At 51.6% G+C, this 17758-nt stretch overlaps 6 protein-coding genes across 6 annotated transcripts; 4 read left to right on the forward strand and 2 right to left on the reverse strand.

Moving 5' to 3' along the window:
- Nucleotides 1-579: 579 nt before the first annotated feature.
- On the forward strand, nucleotides 580-1291 carry BJY04DRAFT_221353 (uncharacterized protein; the record flags this gene model as incomplete). Its single annotated transcript, XM_073717097.1, has 2 exons — nucleotides 580-692; nucleotides 748-1291. 2 exons carry the CDS (start codon nucleotides 580-582, stop codon nucleotides 1289-1291), a joined length of 657 nt encoding a protein of 218 aa, XP_073568017.1.
- Nucleotides 1292-1922: 631 nt separating this feature from the next.
- BJY04DRAFT_209417 (myo-inositol transporter) lies at nucleotides 1923-3556 on the reverse strand (the record flags this gene model as incomplete). The annotated part of the gene is made up of 2 exons (XM_073714120.1): nucleotides 1923-3200; nucleotides 3248-3556. The coding sequence occupies 2 exons, from the start codon at nucleotides 3554-3556 to the stop codon at nucleotides 1923-1925; spliced, it is 1587 nt and encodes a 528-aa protein (XP_073568018.1).
- A 599-nt stretch (nucleotides 3557-4155) lies between these two features.
- Nucleotides 4156-5712, forward strand: BJY04DRAFT_209418 (cytochrome P450; the record flags this gene model as incomplete). The annotated part of the gene is made up of 1 exon (XM_073714121.1): nucleotides 4156-5712. One exon carries the CDS (start codon nucleotides 4156-4158, stop codon nucleotides 5710-5712), a length of 1557 nt encoding a protein of 518 aa, XP_073568019.1.
- A 38-nt stretch (nucleotides 5713-5750) lies between these two features.
- Nucleotides 5751-8153, reverse strand: BJY04DRAFT_114643 (Zn(II)2Cys6 transcription factor). Its single transcript, XM_073708221.1, has 4 exons — nucleotides 7807-8153; nucleotides 7741-7757; nucleotides 7536-7688; nucleotides 5751-7488 (listed from the first exon to the last, which is right to left on the reverse strand). The coding sequence occupies exons 1-4, from the start codon at nucleotides 7911-7913 to the stop codon at nucleotides 5789-5791; spliced, it is 1977 nt and encodes a 658-aa protein (XP_073568020.1). The 5' UTR covers nucleotides 7914-8153; the 3' UTR covers nucleotides 5751-5788.
- Nucleotides 8154-8303: 150 nt separating this feature from the next.
- On the forward strand, nucleotides 8304-9818 carry BJY04DRAFT_196428 (SGNH/GDSL hydrolase family protein). Its single transcript, XM_073712354.1, has 4 exons — nucleotides 8304-8668; nucleotides 8717-8756; nucleotides 8812-8890; nucleotides 8948-9818. The coding sequence occupies exons 1-4, from the start codon at nucleotides 8557-8559 to the stop codon at nucleotides 9350-9352; spliced, it is 636 nt and encodes a 211-aa protein (XP_073568021.1). The 5' UTR covers nucleotides 8304-8556; the 3' UTR covers nucleotides 9353-9818.
- Nucleotides 9819-11286: 1468 nt separating this feature from the next.
- On the forward strand, nucleotides 11287-17742 carry BJY04DRAFT_221358 (uncharacterized protein; the record flags this gene model as incomplete). Its single annotated transcript, XM_073717098.1, has 12 exons — nucleotides 11287-11519; nucleotides 11567-12353; nucleotides 12410-12533; nucleotides 12626-13592; nucleotides 13645-15669; nucleotides 15717-15801; nucleotides 15848-15922; nucleotides 15971-16090; nucleotides 16144-16295; nucleotides 16351-16843; nucleotides 16924-17401; nucleotides 17462-17742. The coding sequence occupies 12 exons, from the start codon at nucleotides 11287-11289 to the stop codon at nucleotides 17740-17742; spliced, it is 5820 nt and encodes a 1939-aa protein (XP_073568022.1).
- Nucleotides 17743-17758: the final 16 nt, after the last annotated feature.

The raw sequence follows: 17758 nt of genomic DNA on the forward strand, positions 1-17758 counted from the left end.
TCGCGATATCAGCGCTAGGACGGCAGAATGGAGCAGGGTTGCAGCAAGCACACATGGCTAACCAGCAGCCTGCGGGTGCAGCGCTTTATGGAGGAAGTGATTTGCTGTTGATCAAGACCCTCAGGGCCCAAGTCCCTTGCGATGTGGAGCTGGGATGCCTGGGCAGTCCCCAAGGTTCTCAAGCATCCTTGGCGTCTCCAGGCCCTGGCCTTGGCAGTTGGTGATGGGGACCTCGATGACCCCCAGAACACCATGTTATAGGACGATAGAGCACGATAGAGCAACTGGGTGGATTCAGACAAGAGATTGCATAGGTGATCCATCATCCCACGGAAGATGGCCGGGTTGGAGAGTGAGACATGGCTTCATATCAACGTGAGGACCCTGCGAGCCGCCAAGAGCCTCCGCCCAGAACCAAAAGCAGGTTGTGCTTTCATAGCGTGGGATGAAGTCTCTGCTGCTCAAAGAGAGGTTATAAATTCCTGTTCCCCTCGTGGTAGCTTTCCTCTTCCCGTCCAACGTCTACTCATCCCATCCACCCCTACCTACACTCCCGCAACACCACACAAACACATCAAAATGAAGTTCTCCCTCCTCGCCTTCGTTGCCCTCACAGCCTGTGCTGTCGCCCAGGAAGACCCCGGCCCATCCCCCACCGAGTCCATCGGCTGCGAGCCTCACGGTGACCACTGGTACGTTTCCCCTCCAACAACCCCCCATCTCACCCCCAGCCCTAACCCACTCCAGGCACTGCGATACTCCCGCCACCTCCACCGAGGAAGCGGCCATAACCTCTGAAACCCTCCCTCCCAGCCCAACCGAGTCCATTGGCTGCGAACCCCACGGCGACCACTGGCACTGCGACGCCCCAGCCACCACAACCGAGGAAGCCGAAGACGACAGCACCTCCGAGACTCTCCCTCCATCTCCCACCGAGTCCACCGGCTGCGAACCCCACGGCGACCACTGGCACTGCGACGGCCCAGCCACAGAGTCCGACGCCGCCACAACCACCGAGTCCGAATCTGGATCCACCTCCGAGACTCTCCCCCCTAGCCCTACCGAGTCTACCGGGTGTGAACCTCACGGCGACCACTGGCACTGCGATGGTCCTGCTGAGACTGATACGCCTACTCCCACTGAATCTGACTCCGACGAGGAGGGTGCCAGCGAGACTGAGACTCCTACCGAGGAAGAGGACCCTGACTTCACTGGTGCCGCGGGCGTGAACAAGGTGCAGCTCTCTGGTGTTGTTGCGCTTGCCCTCGGTGGTGCTGCTGCTCTTCTGTAACTGCAAAGGGCTGTAGAGCTCTAATGGCTGGCTTTGTACATAAAATTTTTTCTTTCACATATGGCTATGATGGATATGGATATGTATTTACGACATAGGGGGTGGATATGAGCATCGGTTGTGACTGTTCTTATAGAACGAGGTTAATATATTATTGATTTCTTGTGTATAAGCATAAGGTTGTCTCTCGGTATTTTGCAAGATTTTAAGGTAGTCATCCCTAGCCGTGCTATCTAGTTCCCACATAGCTACTGTCCCTAGGTAGCTCAGGCGTTTGTGCTGTTTCGGCTTCTGCTATGACGCTGTTCGGGAACCTCGGCTTGTGATATCCAATAGATACACCGCAATCTCCAGAGGCAGTAGTTTTATTTTATTTTATTTTTTCTATTATTCGGGGCATCGAGTCATGATATGCGGTTTTACAGTTGACAGTATTGTACGATAGTTTTAGTGAAATGATTTAGCAGAAAGGCACATGTGTGACGCAGCTAGACTTCAAGGGATGCTTGTGCTGACTATATGATCAAGACTACATCTGCAGAGAGCCCGTCGTGCACTGATCCATGCGAAGCAAAGGGTTGAGAGTAGCTAGGCACCCGAGGTCTGATAGCTCCTTACTCTATCGCCCTCCTCACTTCCCCTCAACCACACCTCTCTCAGCCTCCCCCGCCTTCCTCATCGCCCTTCTCTCTTTCCTGAGCTGCCGCGCATAAGAAACCCCAAACCCATGCTGGAAGACCTCCTTAATCTCCTCCAATGTGAGCCCCGAAACCTCCGGATAAAAGAAATAAATCAACACATACCCTACCCCACAAATACCCGCATAGAACCCAAAAGCGCCACTCGGTGTAATCCCCTTCATCATACTCAGGAACGTGCTGGAGACAATGATATTCGCCCCCCAGCAAGAACAGGAAAGCCACATTGTGCCGATCGCGCGGACCTCCATCGGGAATAGGTCCGTGTTCATCCACGCGGTGTTGCCCATCGAGACTCCGTAGAAGAAGACGAACCAGATTATAAACACTAGGACCACGATTGCGGCGGGGCTGACGCTGTTGGTTTCGAGTTCGAGGGTGGATGCGTTGACGGGAATGAAACTGAATGCGATTGCCACTGCCACGAGACCCGCGCACATGCCCCAGGAGGTTAGGAGGACGATGCGTCTGCGGCCAATGGGGTCGACGGCCATCATGTTGACCCAGGTCATTATGAAGTTTGTGCCGGAGACAACGAGGCCGACGGCGACGGGGTCGGAGAAACCTACTAGTTCGAAAAGTGTGGCGCTGTAGTACATTAACGTGTTGAATCCGGACATTTGCGCAATGACTATGAAGCCACAGGCGCAGATGAGAGTGCGAAGATATGCAGGCTTCGTGTGTAGCATCTTGATCTTGGCCCATCGGGTGGAGTCCTTGTTAAGTTCTTTGGATTCATCGCATGCGGCGACAATGAGGCGGACTTTCGAATGGATCTGTTCGTTGGTGGCGCCTTTATAGATCTTGCGAATGACGGACTCGGCTTCTTGGAGCTTTCCGTGGTAGACCAGTTGACGGGGTGACTCGGGGCAGAAGGGGAGAAGGCATGCGAGAATGATAGATGGAAGAGCACCAAGGCCAACCATATACCTCCAACCAGATGAGACGTGTGCAAAGGCTGCGCCAATGCCGTAAGATATGACCTGTCCACCGGTGATAGACATGTTATTAAGACCAATCAAACGTCCTCTGACCTTAGTGGGTGCAATCTCCGCGATGTAAAGCGGAACGACCATGGAGGCCGAGCCGACCCCAAAGCCAACGACTAGCCGGCCAACAGACATCTGAGCGATGCTGTATGCTGCACCTTGAAGAATGGCCCCGACGGTGAATAGGAAGCAGCCGACATAGATAGCGGGTTTCCTGCCGTACTGGTTTGATTAGCATGCCACAGATCTGATGATGACGTAGAACATACCTTATCCGCAGTAAGTCCAGCAATAATCGCTCCGATAAACGAACCACCGGAGCAGAGACTCGTAATCAATTGTTTCTCGCCATCCGACGCAGGATGGCCATCAAGGTCATTCCCAAGGTAAACGAGCACGGCTGAAATAATCCCCGTGTCGTATCCGAAGAGACCACCGGCGATGGAAGCAGTAAAGGCAACGAGCCAGACAAACCAGCTAGTGGCTATGTCTTCTACGCTGTCATCAAGCACCTCGGTCCCATGGTCGTACTCGATATGAACGCCGTCAGGCTTCTCGTCGTTCTCGAGGACCGTCATGATAGATAAAAGAATGGATATCAAGAATGAGTCGTATATGAACAGTGAAAGAAAGATGGTAAAGTGGTTACAAACCAGCATCTTTATAGTGGCTAGACATGAGGATCCACCCTCCGGACCATGAATCGGCGATTCGATAAGCTGTCTGGGGTAAGGCCGATAATGCGGGGAAGCAGCATGCAGTAACCACAACACTCTGTGTGTCCCAGCGATCAAAGTTACCGCACGGAGAGTGATTTCCGTCCCCATGGGATGTCAATAACCGAATCTCCATAGTGTCGAGGGAGGGACGGGGGGTTTCTGAAGGATCAGCAAAGGGCATGAGGCAACGGCGCTAACTCAGTCTGTGTAGGGAGTATGTTCAAAGAAGCAATTTTCCCCGGCAGTCCAGATCATGACCTGAGGAACTGTAACTTTCTCCCCGCTGTTCGGTTCCTTCCAAGGTTTAATCATCCAGACGCACCAAGTGTGTGCACCGGATATGGCAGGTATGAGTATAGCAAGGGGGCGCCGGACATATACCATAGATTGCCATATATCAACCCCTTCAACTCCATGTAACCATGAGCCCAAATCAACACCACTTCCTTAAAGACAGCATGTATACCATCCTGGCTGTTACAACAGGAGCAGTGCTCCTAGTGTTTTACCTTCTAGTCAAACCCGTTGTCGACTACTTCCTCGACCGCAAAGGCCTGCGCAAATACCCCGCATATAGCCCCCTATGCGCACTCACAAACCTCGGCTGGTGCGTCGAGGCATGGCGTGGGGGCATCCGCTCCAAGAAACTCTCCGAACTGCACAAGTTTCACCCCGTCATTCGCATTGGCCCCAACTCCCTCTCGTACGGCCATCCAGACGCATATAACGATATATACGGACACGGCACACGATGTGTCAAGGACACATTCTACCAGACCGAAAAGACGACCCACTTCAATCTGGGGAATGTCATCGATAAAGCAGAGCATACTCGGAAGCGCAAAATGTTGGCTAGCGCCTTTGCCGCGAAGAATCTCGAGGAATGGGAATTCAAAGTGCACAGAAAGGTCAAGGAGTTTCTTGATGCGTGTGATAGGCACTGCACGACGTCATTGAAAGAGGGGTCAATTCCAAGTCCCGAGGACTTAACTTTCGACTTCAGGGCTTGGTCGAACTTTTTCACGATCGATGCGATTGGCGAGATAGCCTTATCTGAGGACCTGGGTCTGCTTCGGGCTGGAAACGATCTGGTGACTGCCTCTAAGCCCAATGGAAAGACATACCAAGCGCCGTATATCGAGTGTCTTCACGCCTCAAAGATTGCCCACACTCGCCTTGCTTTCGCAGACAAATGGTACCACATCAACAGCAAGTACACAACTCGCCTTCTGCCTTCCTACCGCAAGCTCTGGGGACTAAATGAGGGGTGGAGCGACATCGTCAACCACCACGCCAGAAAGCGTCTTGATCGATACCAATCTGGCGACAAGCTCGATGATATATTCCAATATCTCCTGCACAGCAAGAACGGTGACGCGTACGGTCTGGAGTGGGGCGAGATTGCTGCGGAAAGTGCCGTGATTCTTGACGCTGGATCAGCCACGACAGCGATAGCGCTGAATAACGTGATCTTCTGGTTGTTGAAGAACCCTAAGTGTTTCGCGAGGCTTAGAGAGGAAATTGATGGCGTTCTTGATGAGGGCGATATCATTACGCCGCATAAGAAAGTCAAAGGCCTACCGTACCTAAAAGCCTGTCTGGACGAGAGTCTCCGCATCACGCCACCGTTCAGTTATAATCTTCCCCGTCGAACTCCTGCTGAGGGAGCCTATATCTCTGGTGAGTTCATCCCCGGCCACACGACGGTGAGTATGTCTTCGTACGTCGCGCATAGAGATGAAGAGGCTTTTCCCGATGCAGAGCGCTATATCCCAGAGCGGTGGTTAGGCGAGAAACGAAAGAATATCCAGGCTGTCTTTGTGCCGTTCAGCGCAGGGTCGAGGGCTTGTATTGGACGGAACCTGAGCTATATGGAGCAAACGGTTATGGTGGCCACGCTTGTACATAGATATGATTTTGCGCTTCCTAGTCCCAACTGGGAACAGGAGAGAGTCGAGGTGACGAATTTGCTCCCGGGGGTGTTACCATTAAAGGTTTGGAGGCGAGAGAATTAGGCTGATGGATTCGCGTCGCGTAAGTTAGTTCCAAAATTCCTACATACTTGCGTTCTTTAGACAATTGTGAAAGGAGTTATTCGTCCCAGGCAGACCTTAAGCGCTCGGCGATCCCCCCTGTCGGCCACGCATACTCAACCTCTGTAATCCTCAAAACGCCTAGCACAGCTGTCCTTTCATTTGGATCTGTGATATATTCTCCACAAGCCTCAATTGCGATGGTTGCGTCCACAAACACACTCGGCGATCGACGGTTATGCAACGCTATTCCGCACAGCCTGATCACAGTCTCTCGCATCGTCTCCGCTACTCTTCTCAACCCTGCAATATGACCACGACCCAATCTGGGGATTGATGGGTCGAAGACTGTGAGTAGCATACGGGCGAGCAAAAGATGGGAGGTGGAGGTTGTTACGTATCCATCAGTGTACCAGATTTCCGGGAAGACGTCACTTGCAGTTCCATCTGAGTTGAGGGCGCAGTGCAAAGGTGGATCTTGCTGAAATATTGGCCTGAAATAAGGTGGGAGGTGCGACTGTAGATCATCCGCGTACCTGCTGAGTTCTTCCCAGCGGTGGATATCCATGGATGGGAGGCAATTGGTTTCTGAGCTGCCGTAGCAGTATTCCAGCACATCTGCGCAGAAGAGGACAAGTCGATCGGCCCATGTGCCTTCACCCGCTGCTGCAAAGGTGCGAAGGGATGACCATCGGGATAAGGGGAGTGTAAAGGGCCGTTGTGTCATGAATGATTTGTATAATTCCTGCCGAAATGCGATAGAGAGGCAGGCACGAAGGAGAGTGCTTGTCTCCGTAGAGTTCTGTGTAAATGCTGGCTGACCATGTTGGCCGCTGGGTGACGAGTGCAGATACTCATGATGATACAGCCGCTGACGCTGCTCTTGGTGACAGTGGTATGTTTCTAGAATGCTACGCGGGAAGGCCTCCTCCGAAGGCAGTTGGGCGTTGACGAAGATGTTCAGCACGCGGAGGAGCACACCTTTATTTGTGTTGTTCTCCAATGGTGAGTCGATTTCCTCGTAGAATCTCAGAACAATTGCCGCAGCAAGCAGATCTACGTTTTGTATTTGTGATGCGTCTCCGCTTAGATTCAGTAGAGATCGAATGCAGTGGTTATGGTAGTGCAGCGCCGTCGACTCTGTGAGACCCGGTATTAACTGTCCGTTCCAGCGATACCCCCCATCGGGAGTCTTGAACCTGAGAGATGTAGTCAGGTGACGTGCTGATGCAGTCAAAATGGCATGCAGAAGGGAAGAACAGTTGCGTGCTCTGTGGGGAAGAACGCGCGCGAAGTTCCTGTCCGGGTCACAAACGTCGAACCAACAGGAAAGTTCTTCAATAAAGTAACGTAGGAGAGTGGCTTCAAGGCGGATAGTAGTGTAGTCGTAGCTGAAAGGAGAGTCGTCAACACGGTAGGTGCTTAATTGGTTGGCACAGGACTTTGGAGTTTCGTCGCTGATACCGTAGCTGCCGCTGTACTGCGGTGTCTCGCAGTTGGCCGGGGTTAAGGAATGCGAGCGTTGTAGGGTTGTCGATGAATGCGATGCGCCAGCAATTCCATCAATCCCCGATGAGACGGAGGAGTGATGCCGACTATCGTCTCCCGTGACTGAGTCGTTTAGCTCATTGGCTGTTGTACTTGGGCTTCTTCTTTCATCTGCCGTCTGGGGGTCGTATTCAGCCTCTCCGTCGGAATCTAAGTCTCGGTGGTAGTTCGCAATAACCGCACACGACTCATTGATGATGTCAAAGTTACCTGCCGAGTCAGTGACCGATAGCCAGTAACCTTTGGTGGCGACATACTTAATCTCCTTGTGCGTATCCATACTTGATCTTTGTCAAATAAGGAGTCGTATCTGGCGCTAGATCCATGGCGAAACCGGATCTTGGTGATCGTCCGTTCACAGGCTTCTCCAGTCTTCTGGCAAGTGCGACAGGCCTCACTCTCGTTGTCACCTAGTGGTTTTAGCTTTAGCTCACTACAATCGTAGGGACTAGATTCTCTTACACTTCAAGTGACGCTCTGTATCAAGATGTCAGTAGGAGCGGTATCGATGGTTAGGGGGTCACATATCTGCAATTGGTGCATGTAGCTCTTGTTGAGGTCTTTCCCGACGGGGTAGCAGTCAGCGCCGAAAGTGACATCCTCAACGTGCCGCGTAACGGTGGTACCAGAATCATACGTTCATGTCAGTTTGTGCGTGCTGCTGGGGTGCGCTGATTTGAGAAGCAGAGGCCGGGTAAGGGCGACAATGGAGTAACTCTTCCCCAGTCAGGAGTAAGACCCTACCCCGCATCAAGCCACCCTTTGCGGAGAAAGCGGAGAACCCTGTGACCGTAGTCTTATCTTCATTGTCGGTCCTCCTATTCGATGACAGATGTGTCCTGTGGAGAGATTCCGGTCACCGACGACCTCTCGGGGGTGATTTGTTGAAAGAACCTTGAGTGCGGGCGATTTTACTCGAAAGATGCTGAGTCCTGGGCTTGGCGCGGAGCTAAAGTGAAAAGGGTTTAGTCCCGTAAACATGCGACGATCGGCCGAGACTGGCAAATCTTGCCGGACGGGCACTCCAAGGGAATGATGTTGAACAACTCCTCTAATTCATTGGTTACGCCATATTTTCAGTTATTCATGGTGCTCAACTGCATCATACAGTGCTTTTATCTGCTCTTTTATCTCTTCGAGGCCCGCATCCTAAGGATGGAAGTTTTCAGTAGGCGGGGTCAAGGCTTTGCCTGGTCATTCAGAAGCGTAAGCTCCGGAATGCTACAGCCTTGAAGAATATTACCTCAATCTGCCCTCACAATCTATTTTCAAAGCACCATGGCGCCCTTAAACCATGTCTATGATCAATTTATCCTGTTTGGAGACTCTCTCACACAAATGTCCTCCGCCCAAAGTGACGGATTCGGGTACCATCCAGCGCTCCAAGATGGTAAGCTACAGAAGTGCTAGCCTGCTCAACCTGCTCAACCGTAAATAGCGTACAGTCGGAAATTGGACGTGATTAATCGCGGCTTCTCGTATGTACCCAAAGCCCATATCGTTTCGCAGAAAGCTAACTAATCACATCGATAGTGGCTACACTTCCGCAATGGCTTTGAAGGTCCTACCCAAGTTGTTCCCTGGGCCTGAAACAGTCACCGTCCGCTTTTTTGTACGTTGGACCCTTCAGTGATGTGAAGTCTACGACAGCCCAATTGACAAAAACCAGGCAGTCTGTCTCGGCTGCAACGACGCCGTCATGCCTGGAATGTACCAGCATGTTCCACTAGAAACCTACAAGGGCAACCTCCGGCAAATCATCCAACACCCTGTCGTCAAAGCACAAAACCAGCGGATCCTCCTTCTTACCCCACCTCCTGTGAACCAATACCAGCTTGAGGCCTTTGACGCGTCAGAAGGTGCGTCTCATCCGAGTCGCACAGCTGCACGGACGAGGGAGTATGCGGAGGCTGTGATTGAGCTTGGAAAAGAACTCCGGGTGCCAGTTATCGATCTTTGGAGTGCGTTCATGAGATCTGTCGGTTGGGAGGATGGTCAGCCGCTGGTGGGGTCGAGAGACGTTCCGAATAATGAGGCTTTTGATGGACTATTTACAGATGGTACGTACTCTTGATCTGCGCTCTGGATCCGGTGATTGTTATGGGGAGTTTGGCTAACCAGTATTTCGGGAAGGGTTGCATTTGACCGGCAAGGCGTATAAGATTGAGTTTGATGCTGTGATGGACGTGATTAGACGGAACTGGCCGGATCAGGTTCCTGAAAGGTTGAAGATGGTGTTCAACGATTGGAGGGTGGCCCCGATGTAATGGTTTTTCATCTCTCGAACGTCATGCGGCTCCATAGTGAGCCTGAGGCCTATTATTGTGCTGATCTCATCTAAGTAGATCTATTTCTGAACCTTATAGAATGCAAGACTTAGTATGTACGGTCCACGCGTACATTACTGGGTACGATGGTCATGCAGTCTATGTTATTCCAAATGATCGCTAAATTTCTGTTCTCGTATAGTCCGCATGACCGAGTACCTTCTCGGATTTAGGTTGATATTCCATATGAAATTGAGAAAGCTTGATCATTTATACCATTTTGCCTTTTCTAGGTCGACTAGGCCACCCATAATGTAACAACTAACGAAATGAGATTAGAGTAGAAAGCTCATTCGATACAAGATACAATAGTTTAGTCTATGATTGATTTTTTTCGAGCTTCGCTGAACCGTGTTTAAATATACTTGTCCACATGCAGTAGAAGATACCTAGAACTCCACAGATTGATTCTCGACAAGTAAATCAATTGAAATGGCATTTGTTCTGCATGGACTATGTAAGACTAACTGTGACTAGCGATTATGGCCCACAAATATATATCGACGGGTTCGCAGCGGCCCGTTGGTGGCGGGCTGACAAACAGGTGGAGAAGCAGCCGAGCTGGTGGTCAGAGTCGTAGAGTAATGATACCCGTCAAGATATCAATGATTCTGATGGCTTTGATACATAGTTAGATGCACTTGCTAGTGTTGCGGCCCGATGGTTGTGTAAAGTCACGTGGTTGTGCGCAAAGTCCCCTTTCTTTTCTTCTTCAATTTGACCCCTCTCTCGCTCTCTTTGTCAACCCCTAACTACCTACGATCGACATCTTCTGAAGCGACTCGTCTTATTAATTGCGTCATTCCTTGAGTTAGGCTCCAATCTTTTCTCTGAGATATCGCCGCACTAGCGCACGTCGAGGATGACACTCTCGAGGCGAGGCTCGACAGGAACAAGCCAGGGGCGGCCCGAACGTTGCCGGTGCTGTGACCCACGCCTTGGTAGAGCTTCCCATCCTTCGCCACAACGATCGTCAACACGCGCTTGCTGAGACCGCTCGAATATCCCCTGATTCGTGCTTGCAGCTATGTGCATGTTTCAGCCATGGGTGAATTTGATTTTCGTTCTACGTGCAGGAAGCATCCGTACCACTGTCATGCTGAGCTTAGCTGGACCTGCATCGCCTTGTGCTTGGTTACACTAGAGCGTTTTTGCTTACAGGGAAGCCCAGTTCAGCGGTGCCCTTATCGACGCTAAGCCCTGGATAGCTGCGAATGACCTACTTCCATCGTTGCTTCTTGCTCGGGTAGAACTCGATTGACTGTTGTCATCTTTTGGCCAAACACATCAGGGCCCGGAATATACTCTGTTCTCATGATCTTTGTTGGTCGATCGCAAAACAATAGTGTTCTCGGGAGGCATGCAGCTCGCTTGCTAGTCGAGTGTCTGCCTCGTAAGAACGGGCTTGGTATTGGGTCGCCGCCTGGCCCCAGCATAATCGCCCCCTCGTATGCGGCTCTGTTGTTGATTTCTATGGCGGGGCGCCTATGATGGACATCAAAGCGGGAGTAAGCCTTGGTATGATACGGTGCAAATCCTTATGGACGGGGATAGCACACCTGCTATTTAGTCAAACAGCCCCCGGCCAGTCCATTTATCAGAATACACACTATCCCAATATTTCCGGATACGGAACTTGCCACATCCGACCCTATATCAGACCTGAAAATCCCCTGCAATCATGTCCAACAAGATAAGCTCCTCGGCTGGCCACCTTGAGCCGAATCCCTGGGTAGAAGATCCAATTGCTATTATTGGGATTGGACTCCGCCTGCCAGGTTCTGTTCGCACGCCTCAGCAATACTGGGATCTTTTGACCAGAAAGAGAAGCGGCCGCGGCCGGGTACCTGCAAAACGGTACAATGTGGACGCAATCATTGCGCCTAAAGGGAAGCCAGGCCATACCTGCACAGAGTTCGGCTACTTCCTTTTGAAGATGTGGATCTTACTGCTGCCGACAGCTCTTTTTGGTCCATGCCACCTAAGGAGCTGGAGCTTCTAGACCCTCAACAACGCCTCATGATGGAGGTTGTTTACGAGTGCCTCGAAAGTAGCGGAACCTCTGTGTTTAGAGGCAAAGACATTGGCTGTTATGTTGGGGTACTCGGGGAGGATTGGATGGATATCCAGACCAAGGACCCGCACCACCATGGCATGCATCGGGTTGGTGGGTATGGTGATTTCGCCATTTCAAATCGAGTTTCGAAAGAACTTGGTCTCACGGGGCCAAGCATGACGATTCGGACAGCCTGCTCTTCCTCGTTGATGGCACTGCACGCCGCCTGTCAGGCTCTCTATGCAGGTGATTGCTCTTCCGCCATTGTGGGAGGCTGTAACCTCATTCTCTCGCCGCGTATGACGGTCACCATGTCAGAGCACCGCGTTGTCTCGCCAACAGGTCAATGCCGCTCTTTTGATGCCAGTGCCGATGGCTATGCCCGAGGTGAGGCTGTCAATGCCATACACATCAAAGGTTTGTCCTCCGCCCTGCGCGACGGCGATCCTGTTCGCAGCGTCATTCGTTCGGTCTGCATCAACTCGGATGGAGAGAGGTCTCCTTTGTTTATACCTAGCCCGGAGAGCCATGAATTGCTCATCCGACGAAGCCACCAGCTTGCGGGCATTACAGATCTCTCCCAGACGGCTATGATTGAATGCCATGGAACAGGAACAATGGTCGGTGATACACTCGAAGGCCGTGCGGTGGCTAAAGTATTTGGTGAGCTGGGAGGAGTGTTGATTGGTTCGGTATGAGTTACTCTTGATATAATCGCTGTCAACAAGGCTAATTTACTGTTCAATAGGTGAAACCAAATATCGGTCACAGTGAAGGAGCATCAGGCCTGAGCAGCGTTATCAAGATGGTTTTGGCACTGGAAAACCAGATGATTCCTCCAAACATAAACTTCTCGACTCCTAACCCGAAGAGTAAGACGAACCACATCCCAGGCCCCGAGTATCCTTGCATTAATGCTGATAATTGATGAACGCGCTGTCTGGTAACACGTTATCTAACCCAGTATTTCTCGAGCTCGGACCACATTCCGCCCTCTCCACAGCTATGCGGGATATTTCGTCTGATACGGGAGCAGCAGTCCCCTATATTCCAACGCTGCTACGTGACGCTAACTCATATGACTCGATGCTCCATGCAGCTGGTCGTTTATTCCAGCATAATGCGGCAATTGATCTTTCGAGCCTATGCCCGGGAACTGTGGTGAAAGATCTTCCGCCGTACCCGTGGCATCATGATAGGCGCTTCTGGTCTGAGTCGAGAGTGTCGCGGAACTGGCGCTTTCGTAAACATCCCCACCACGACATTTTGGGCTCGCAAATACCCGATGGAAACGAAATGGAACCAACCTGGCGAAGCGTGATATACCTCGAGAATGTACCTTGGCTTAGAGATCATGTCATCGAGTGCAAGGCTGTCTTTCCGAGAGCAGGATACATTTCTATGGCAGGCGAAGCCATCCGCCAGTTGACTGGAGATACAGATTTCTCTTTGCGAAAAGTCACCTTTCTCGCAGACATTACACTGGTCGACAATCTTCCGACAGAGTTCGTAACGCAGTTTCGGCCTTCTTGTATCACGAATACAAACCCCGTTGACTGGTACGACTTTACTGTCGCTGGCCATTATGACGGCACCTGGACCAAATTATGTACTGGACAAGCCCGGGGCGGTCGGCACATTCCCCTCTCTCAAGCCCGTCAAAATCCAGGGCCTCGTAAGGTCAAAACACAGACTTGGTACCGCGCAATGAAGAGGCTGAGCCTCAATCACGGCCCGCGCTTTCGTGCTTTGCAGCGTATCTCTGCTAGTGTCTCATCACTAGAAGCAACCGCTGAGGTTAATGACATGCGCGATCGCCTGGAAAGCCCTTACCACATTCACCCCTGTACGATCGACTCTATCTTCCAATTGTCCGGTGTGGCTAGAGCGGAAGGACTGGAGCGGCACTTCAACGGCTTCGGCATACCTACGTATGTCGACGAAGTCTACATTCGACCCGCAACCGACATAATTACAGTTCAGGCGCAAGTTGGAACATCTCAACAACACATGTTCTCTGGCGACGCAGCAGGCTTCCGTGGAGAAGAACCCTACCTTCATTCTACGCAATACCGAATTCTTGCATCGACAGAGTTTGGTTCCCCCTGCTGTCGATTCGCACGCTGGCGCTAGACTGGTGTGGCAGCCAGATATCGATGATGTGGAAACTACCAAGCTCATCCGGCCGATCTCCGAGGGTTCAGACACACTTAGTATCCTTGAGGAATTAGCACTGGCGTGCGGAGTTGAAGTTGCGCACCAAAACCACGATATTGCTGCCTCTCTGCCACACTATGCGAAATATCGCGAGTGGCTGAGCATGCAGTGGCAAAGAGCTGAGAAAGGGGAAATTTACTGTGTACCCTCGTCGCAGAAAATAGTATCCATGTCGTCCAGCGAGAGAATTGATCACATTGAGGCGCTGTACCAGAGAGCGCTGGAAACGAATGCGCGGCATGTGGCTACGGCAGTCAACCGCGTTTATCAGGAAAGCGGTTCGCTGTTCAAAGGCAGAGCCGATGCCTTGGGTCTCCTGCTGAAGGATGATCTGCTTACATCCATCTATGGATTTGCTCAATTGTGTGACTATGCTGATTTCTTTCGTGTCTTTGCGCACAATCAACCCACAGCGCGGGTGCTGGAAATTGGCGCAGGAACTGGCGGTGTCACGGCTACCATCCTGCCCGCGATGTGCGGGCCCAATGGCGATTGGTTATACCGCAGCTATACATATACTGACATCTCCGCTGGCTTTTTTGATGCGGCACAGAAGCGATTCGCCAAGTATGACAATGTGATATACCGTACCCTCAATATTACAGCAGACCTGAGCGCTCAAGGCTTTGATGCCGCGTCCTACGATCTCATCATTGCATCGAACGTCCTCCATGCCACCCCGAACCTGCAGCACACCCTGTCTAACGTGAAGACCTTGCTAAGACCCAATGGTAAGCTCTTCTTGCAGGAACTGGCACCCGTTACCAAGTGGATCAACTATGTCATGGGTACACTACCCGGATGGTGGCTTGGGGAGGCTGATGGGCGGCAGTGGGAGCCGTATGTGCCCCCTGAGAGATGGAATGCGGAGCTGCGAGCAGCCGGGCTCTCGGGTGCTGACGCTGTCATTCATGATGGCCATATGAATGCGCATATCATTAGCTCGCTACCGAAGCCTGCATCAAGAATTGACAAGCGTGTTACGATTCTTTGTGAGACATCGTCTGCTGCAGCCAATCTCTTTCACGAGATCCTTCAAGCTCGCGGCTATACGTCGACGATTCGCCGCCTCGCGGATGAGCTCCCTGATAATCAGTTGGTTATCTCCTTGTTGGAGTTGGACGCGCCTCAACTTCATCTACCGACTCAGGAGAGGTACCTCGATATTCGTAACTTACTGACATCCCTGGACAAAAAGCCAATGCTCTGGGTTACAAGATCATCTCAGATTCAGTGCTCGGATCCCCGCTATGCATCTACCCTTGGTCTACTCCGCACGGCTCGAAGAGAACTTGGTGTCACAGTAGCTACACTGGAGCTAGACTCCATCGATGAGCAGGCGTTCAACAAAGTACTGGTAGTAGCTGACCGGCTTCTACGCAGCAATAACCCGGAAACGCCGCTCGATCCTGTACTGGAGTATGCCTGTGTGCGCGGAACATTGATGGTCGGCAAGTTCTATTCAGCCATCGTGCAGGAAGAGCTGCTATATGACGAAGTACGAGACTCTGATGCCGCAGTACTCCGTATAAGGAGTCCTGGAAACCTCAAAACGCTTAGTTGGGGACGCATGAGTATCCCATTACCAACCTCTGCCGATGACTGGGTTGAGGTGCAGCCACGTGCTTTTGGTGTGAATCTTCGCGATCTTTCCGCTGCGCAAGGCCTCTTGCAAGACATTGTCCTGGGAAGGAATGTGCTGGAATTGTTCATCACGTTGACCCCGGCGTCAAATCCATTCGTCCCGGAGATCGAGTTATCGTACTGGACCGTCGAGCGATGGCAACCAGGGTTGTCACGAGTGAGAAACTCTGTGTACGCATGGCTCGCGACTTAAGCTGGACTGAAGTTGCCACAATCCCACTTGCCTTCACCACTGCATTCTATTCGCTTGTTGATGTTGCTCGGTTGAAATACGGCGATGTAAGTTCTTCCTTGGGTTTGTGATAACAACAATCTGACTCTATAGACCGTTCTTATCCACTCTGCTACCTATGCGGTTGGTCTGGCTGCCCTTCAAGTTTGCCGGATGATTGGCGCCGAGGTTTGCATAGTCTCTGATTATAATACGAATAGGTACTAACGCTATCAGGTCTACTGTACCGTACGCAACGGCTATCTAGCTCAAGCGGGTATCTCGAGAGACCATGTCTTTCTCCAAAGCGATATCACTTTTCGCAAAGATCTGCTAGCTGTGACAAATGGGCGTGGTGTGGACGTTGTATTAAACTCTCTCTCTGGGGAGCTAATGCAGGCCTCATGGAGTGTGTCACGGAACTTGGCACAATGGTAGACTTAAGCCAACGCGACCTCATCATTGAGGGTCAGCGGCCGTTGGATACCTTCAACGGAAACCGTATCTTCGCGACTGTTGACTTAGGCCAAATGTGCCAGAAGCAACCAGAGAAGATACAGGGGTGAGCTCACTACCTTCTTGATAAACTAGGAGCAAGCGTGTGTTAACGAATCCAGGCTACTTCGGCGGTGCATGCACCATTACGCTCTGGGCGAACCCAGCCCCCTCCCTGTACAAGAATTCCCAACGAGCCATACACAGCAGGCTTTCCACTCCGTGCAGGCGGATAGTCATATCGGGAAGACTGTCATCATGATGCCGGAAGATCCTTCAGACCTCTCTGCCCCGCCTACCCCTCGCACGCCAGCTTTCCGATCGGATGCTATGCATATCTTTGTCGGTGGCCTAGGTGGGCTGGGGCGTTCTGTCAGCTCCTGGATGGCACTTCATGGTGCGCGTCATTTCGTGTTCTTTTCTCCTTCCGCAGGAACCAAGGAAAAGGATGACTTTGTTCTTGAACTCCGGGCACAGGGCTGCGTCGTTGACCTAGTCTCGGGCGACGTATCCAACGAGGAGGATGTTGATGCCTTCGTCCGCAGACTGGACGCGAAGATCGCAATTGCGGGCGTTATGCAGGCGTCAATGGCCCTCGAAATTACTTCACGGAGAGTATGTCTTTCGAGCAGTGGCAAAAGGCATTCGCCCCCAAGGCCCAAGGAACATGGAACCTTCATAACGTTCTTCTCAAGCATCGCCGTTCGGTCGACTTCTTTGTTCTTTTCAGTTCCTTGGCTGGACTCATCGGTCAAACTGGACACGCCAACTACGCCGCTGCCAACGCCTTCCTAGATGCGTTCGTACAGTATCGCCAGTCGATGAACCTTCCTTGCTCAGTGGTAAACATCGGTGTCATGGGGGATGTCGGATACGTCAGTACTCAACCACAAATCATGGAGCACTTCAAATCTACTGGCACTCATATGCTCCGTGAGCAGGACCTGCTTGACGCCATTCAGCTCGCCGTCGATTACTCATTCCCATCAACCACCCAGACTTTTGAAGCACCGTGGCCATCATATGTCAGTCGGAGCCAGATCTACATTGGCTTGCGCAGTACAACCCCCTTAGATTCTCCAAGGAATCGCACACCGTGGAGACGAGACCCTCGCATGGCGCTCTACCATAATATCGACACCGCACATCTCAAAGAAATGTCACACAACGAGCGTACAAGCGTTGATTAGAGTGAACTGGAGAAGTTCTTGCAGCAAGTCAATCACAGCCCAGGGCTTCTCGCAGAAGAGACATCAGCAGAGCTACTAGGATTGGAGACAGGCAAAGCTTTATTCAACCTGATGCTCCGGAACCATGCGGAATTAGACCTCGACATTTCTCTTGCATCGCTAGGTGCTGACTCGTTGTTAGCAATCAAGCTGCGAGACTGGTTCCGACGGAAGCTCAGAGTGAATATTACTGTCGTCCAGGTTTTAAGCAGCGGCAGCCTTCGCTCTTTGGGGCGAACGGTTGCTCAGAGCTTGGCCGCGAAGATTGCTACCGGGGATAGTTAAACATTCACATGATTGC

Source organism: Aspergillus karnatakaensis, assembly GCF_047715665.1.
Source record: "Aspergillus karnatakaensis strain CBS 102800 unplaced genomic scaffold BJY04scaffold_48, whole genome shotgun sequence".
NCBI classification, from domain to species: domain Eukaryota; kingdom Fungi; phylum Ascomycota; class Eurotiomycetes; order Eurotiales; family Aspergillaceae; genus Aspergillus; species Aspergillus karnatakaensis.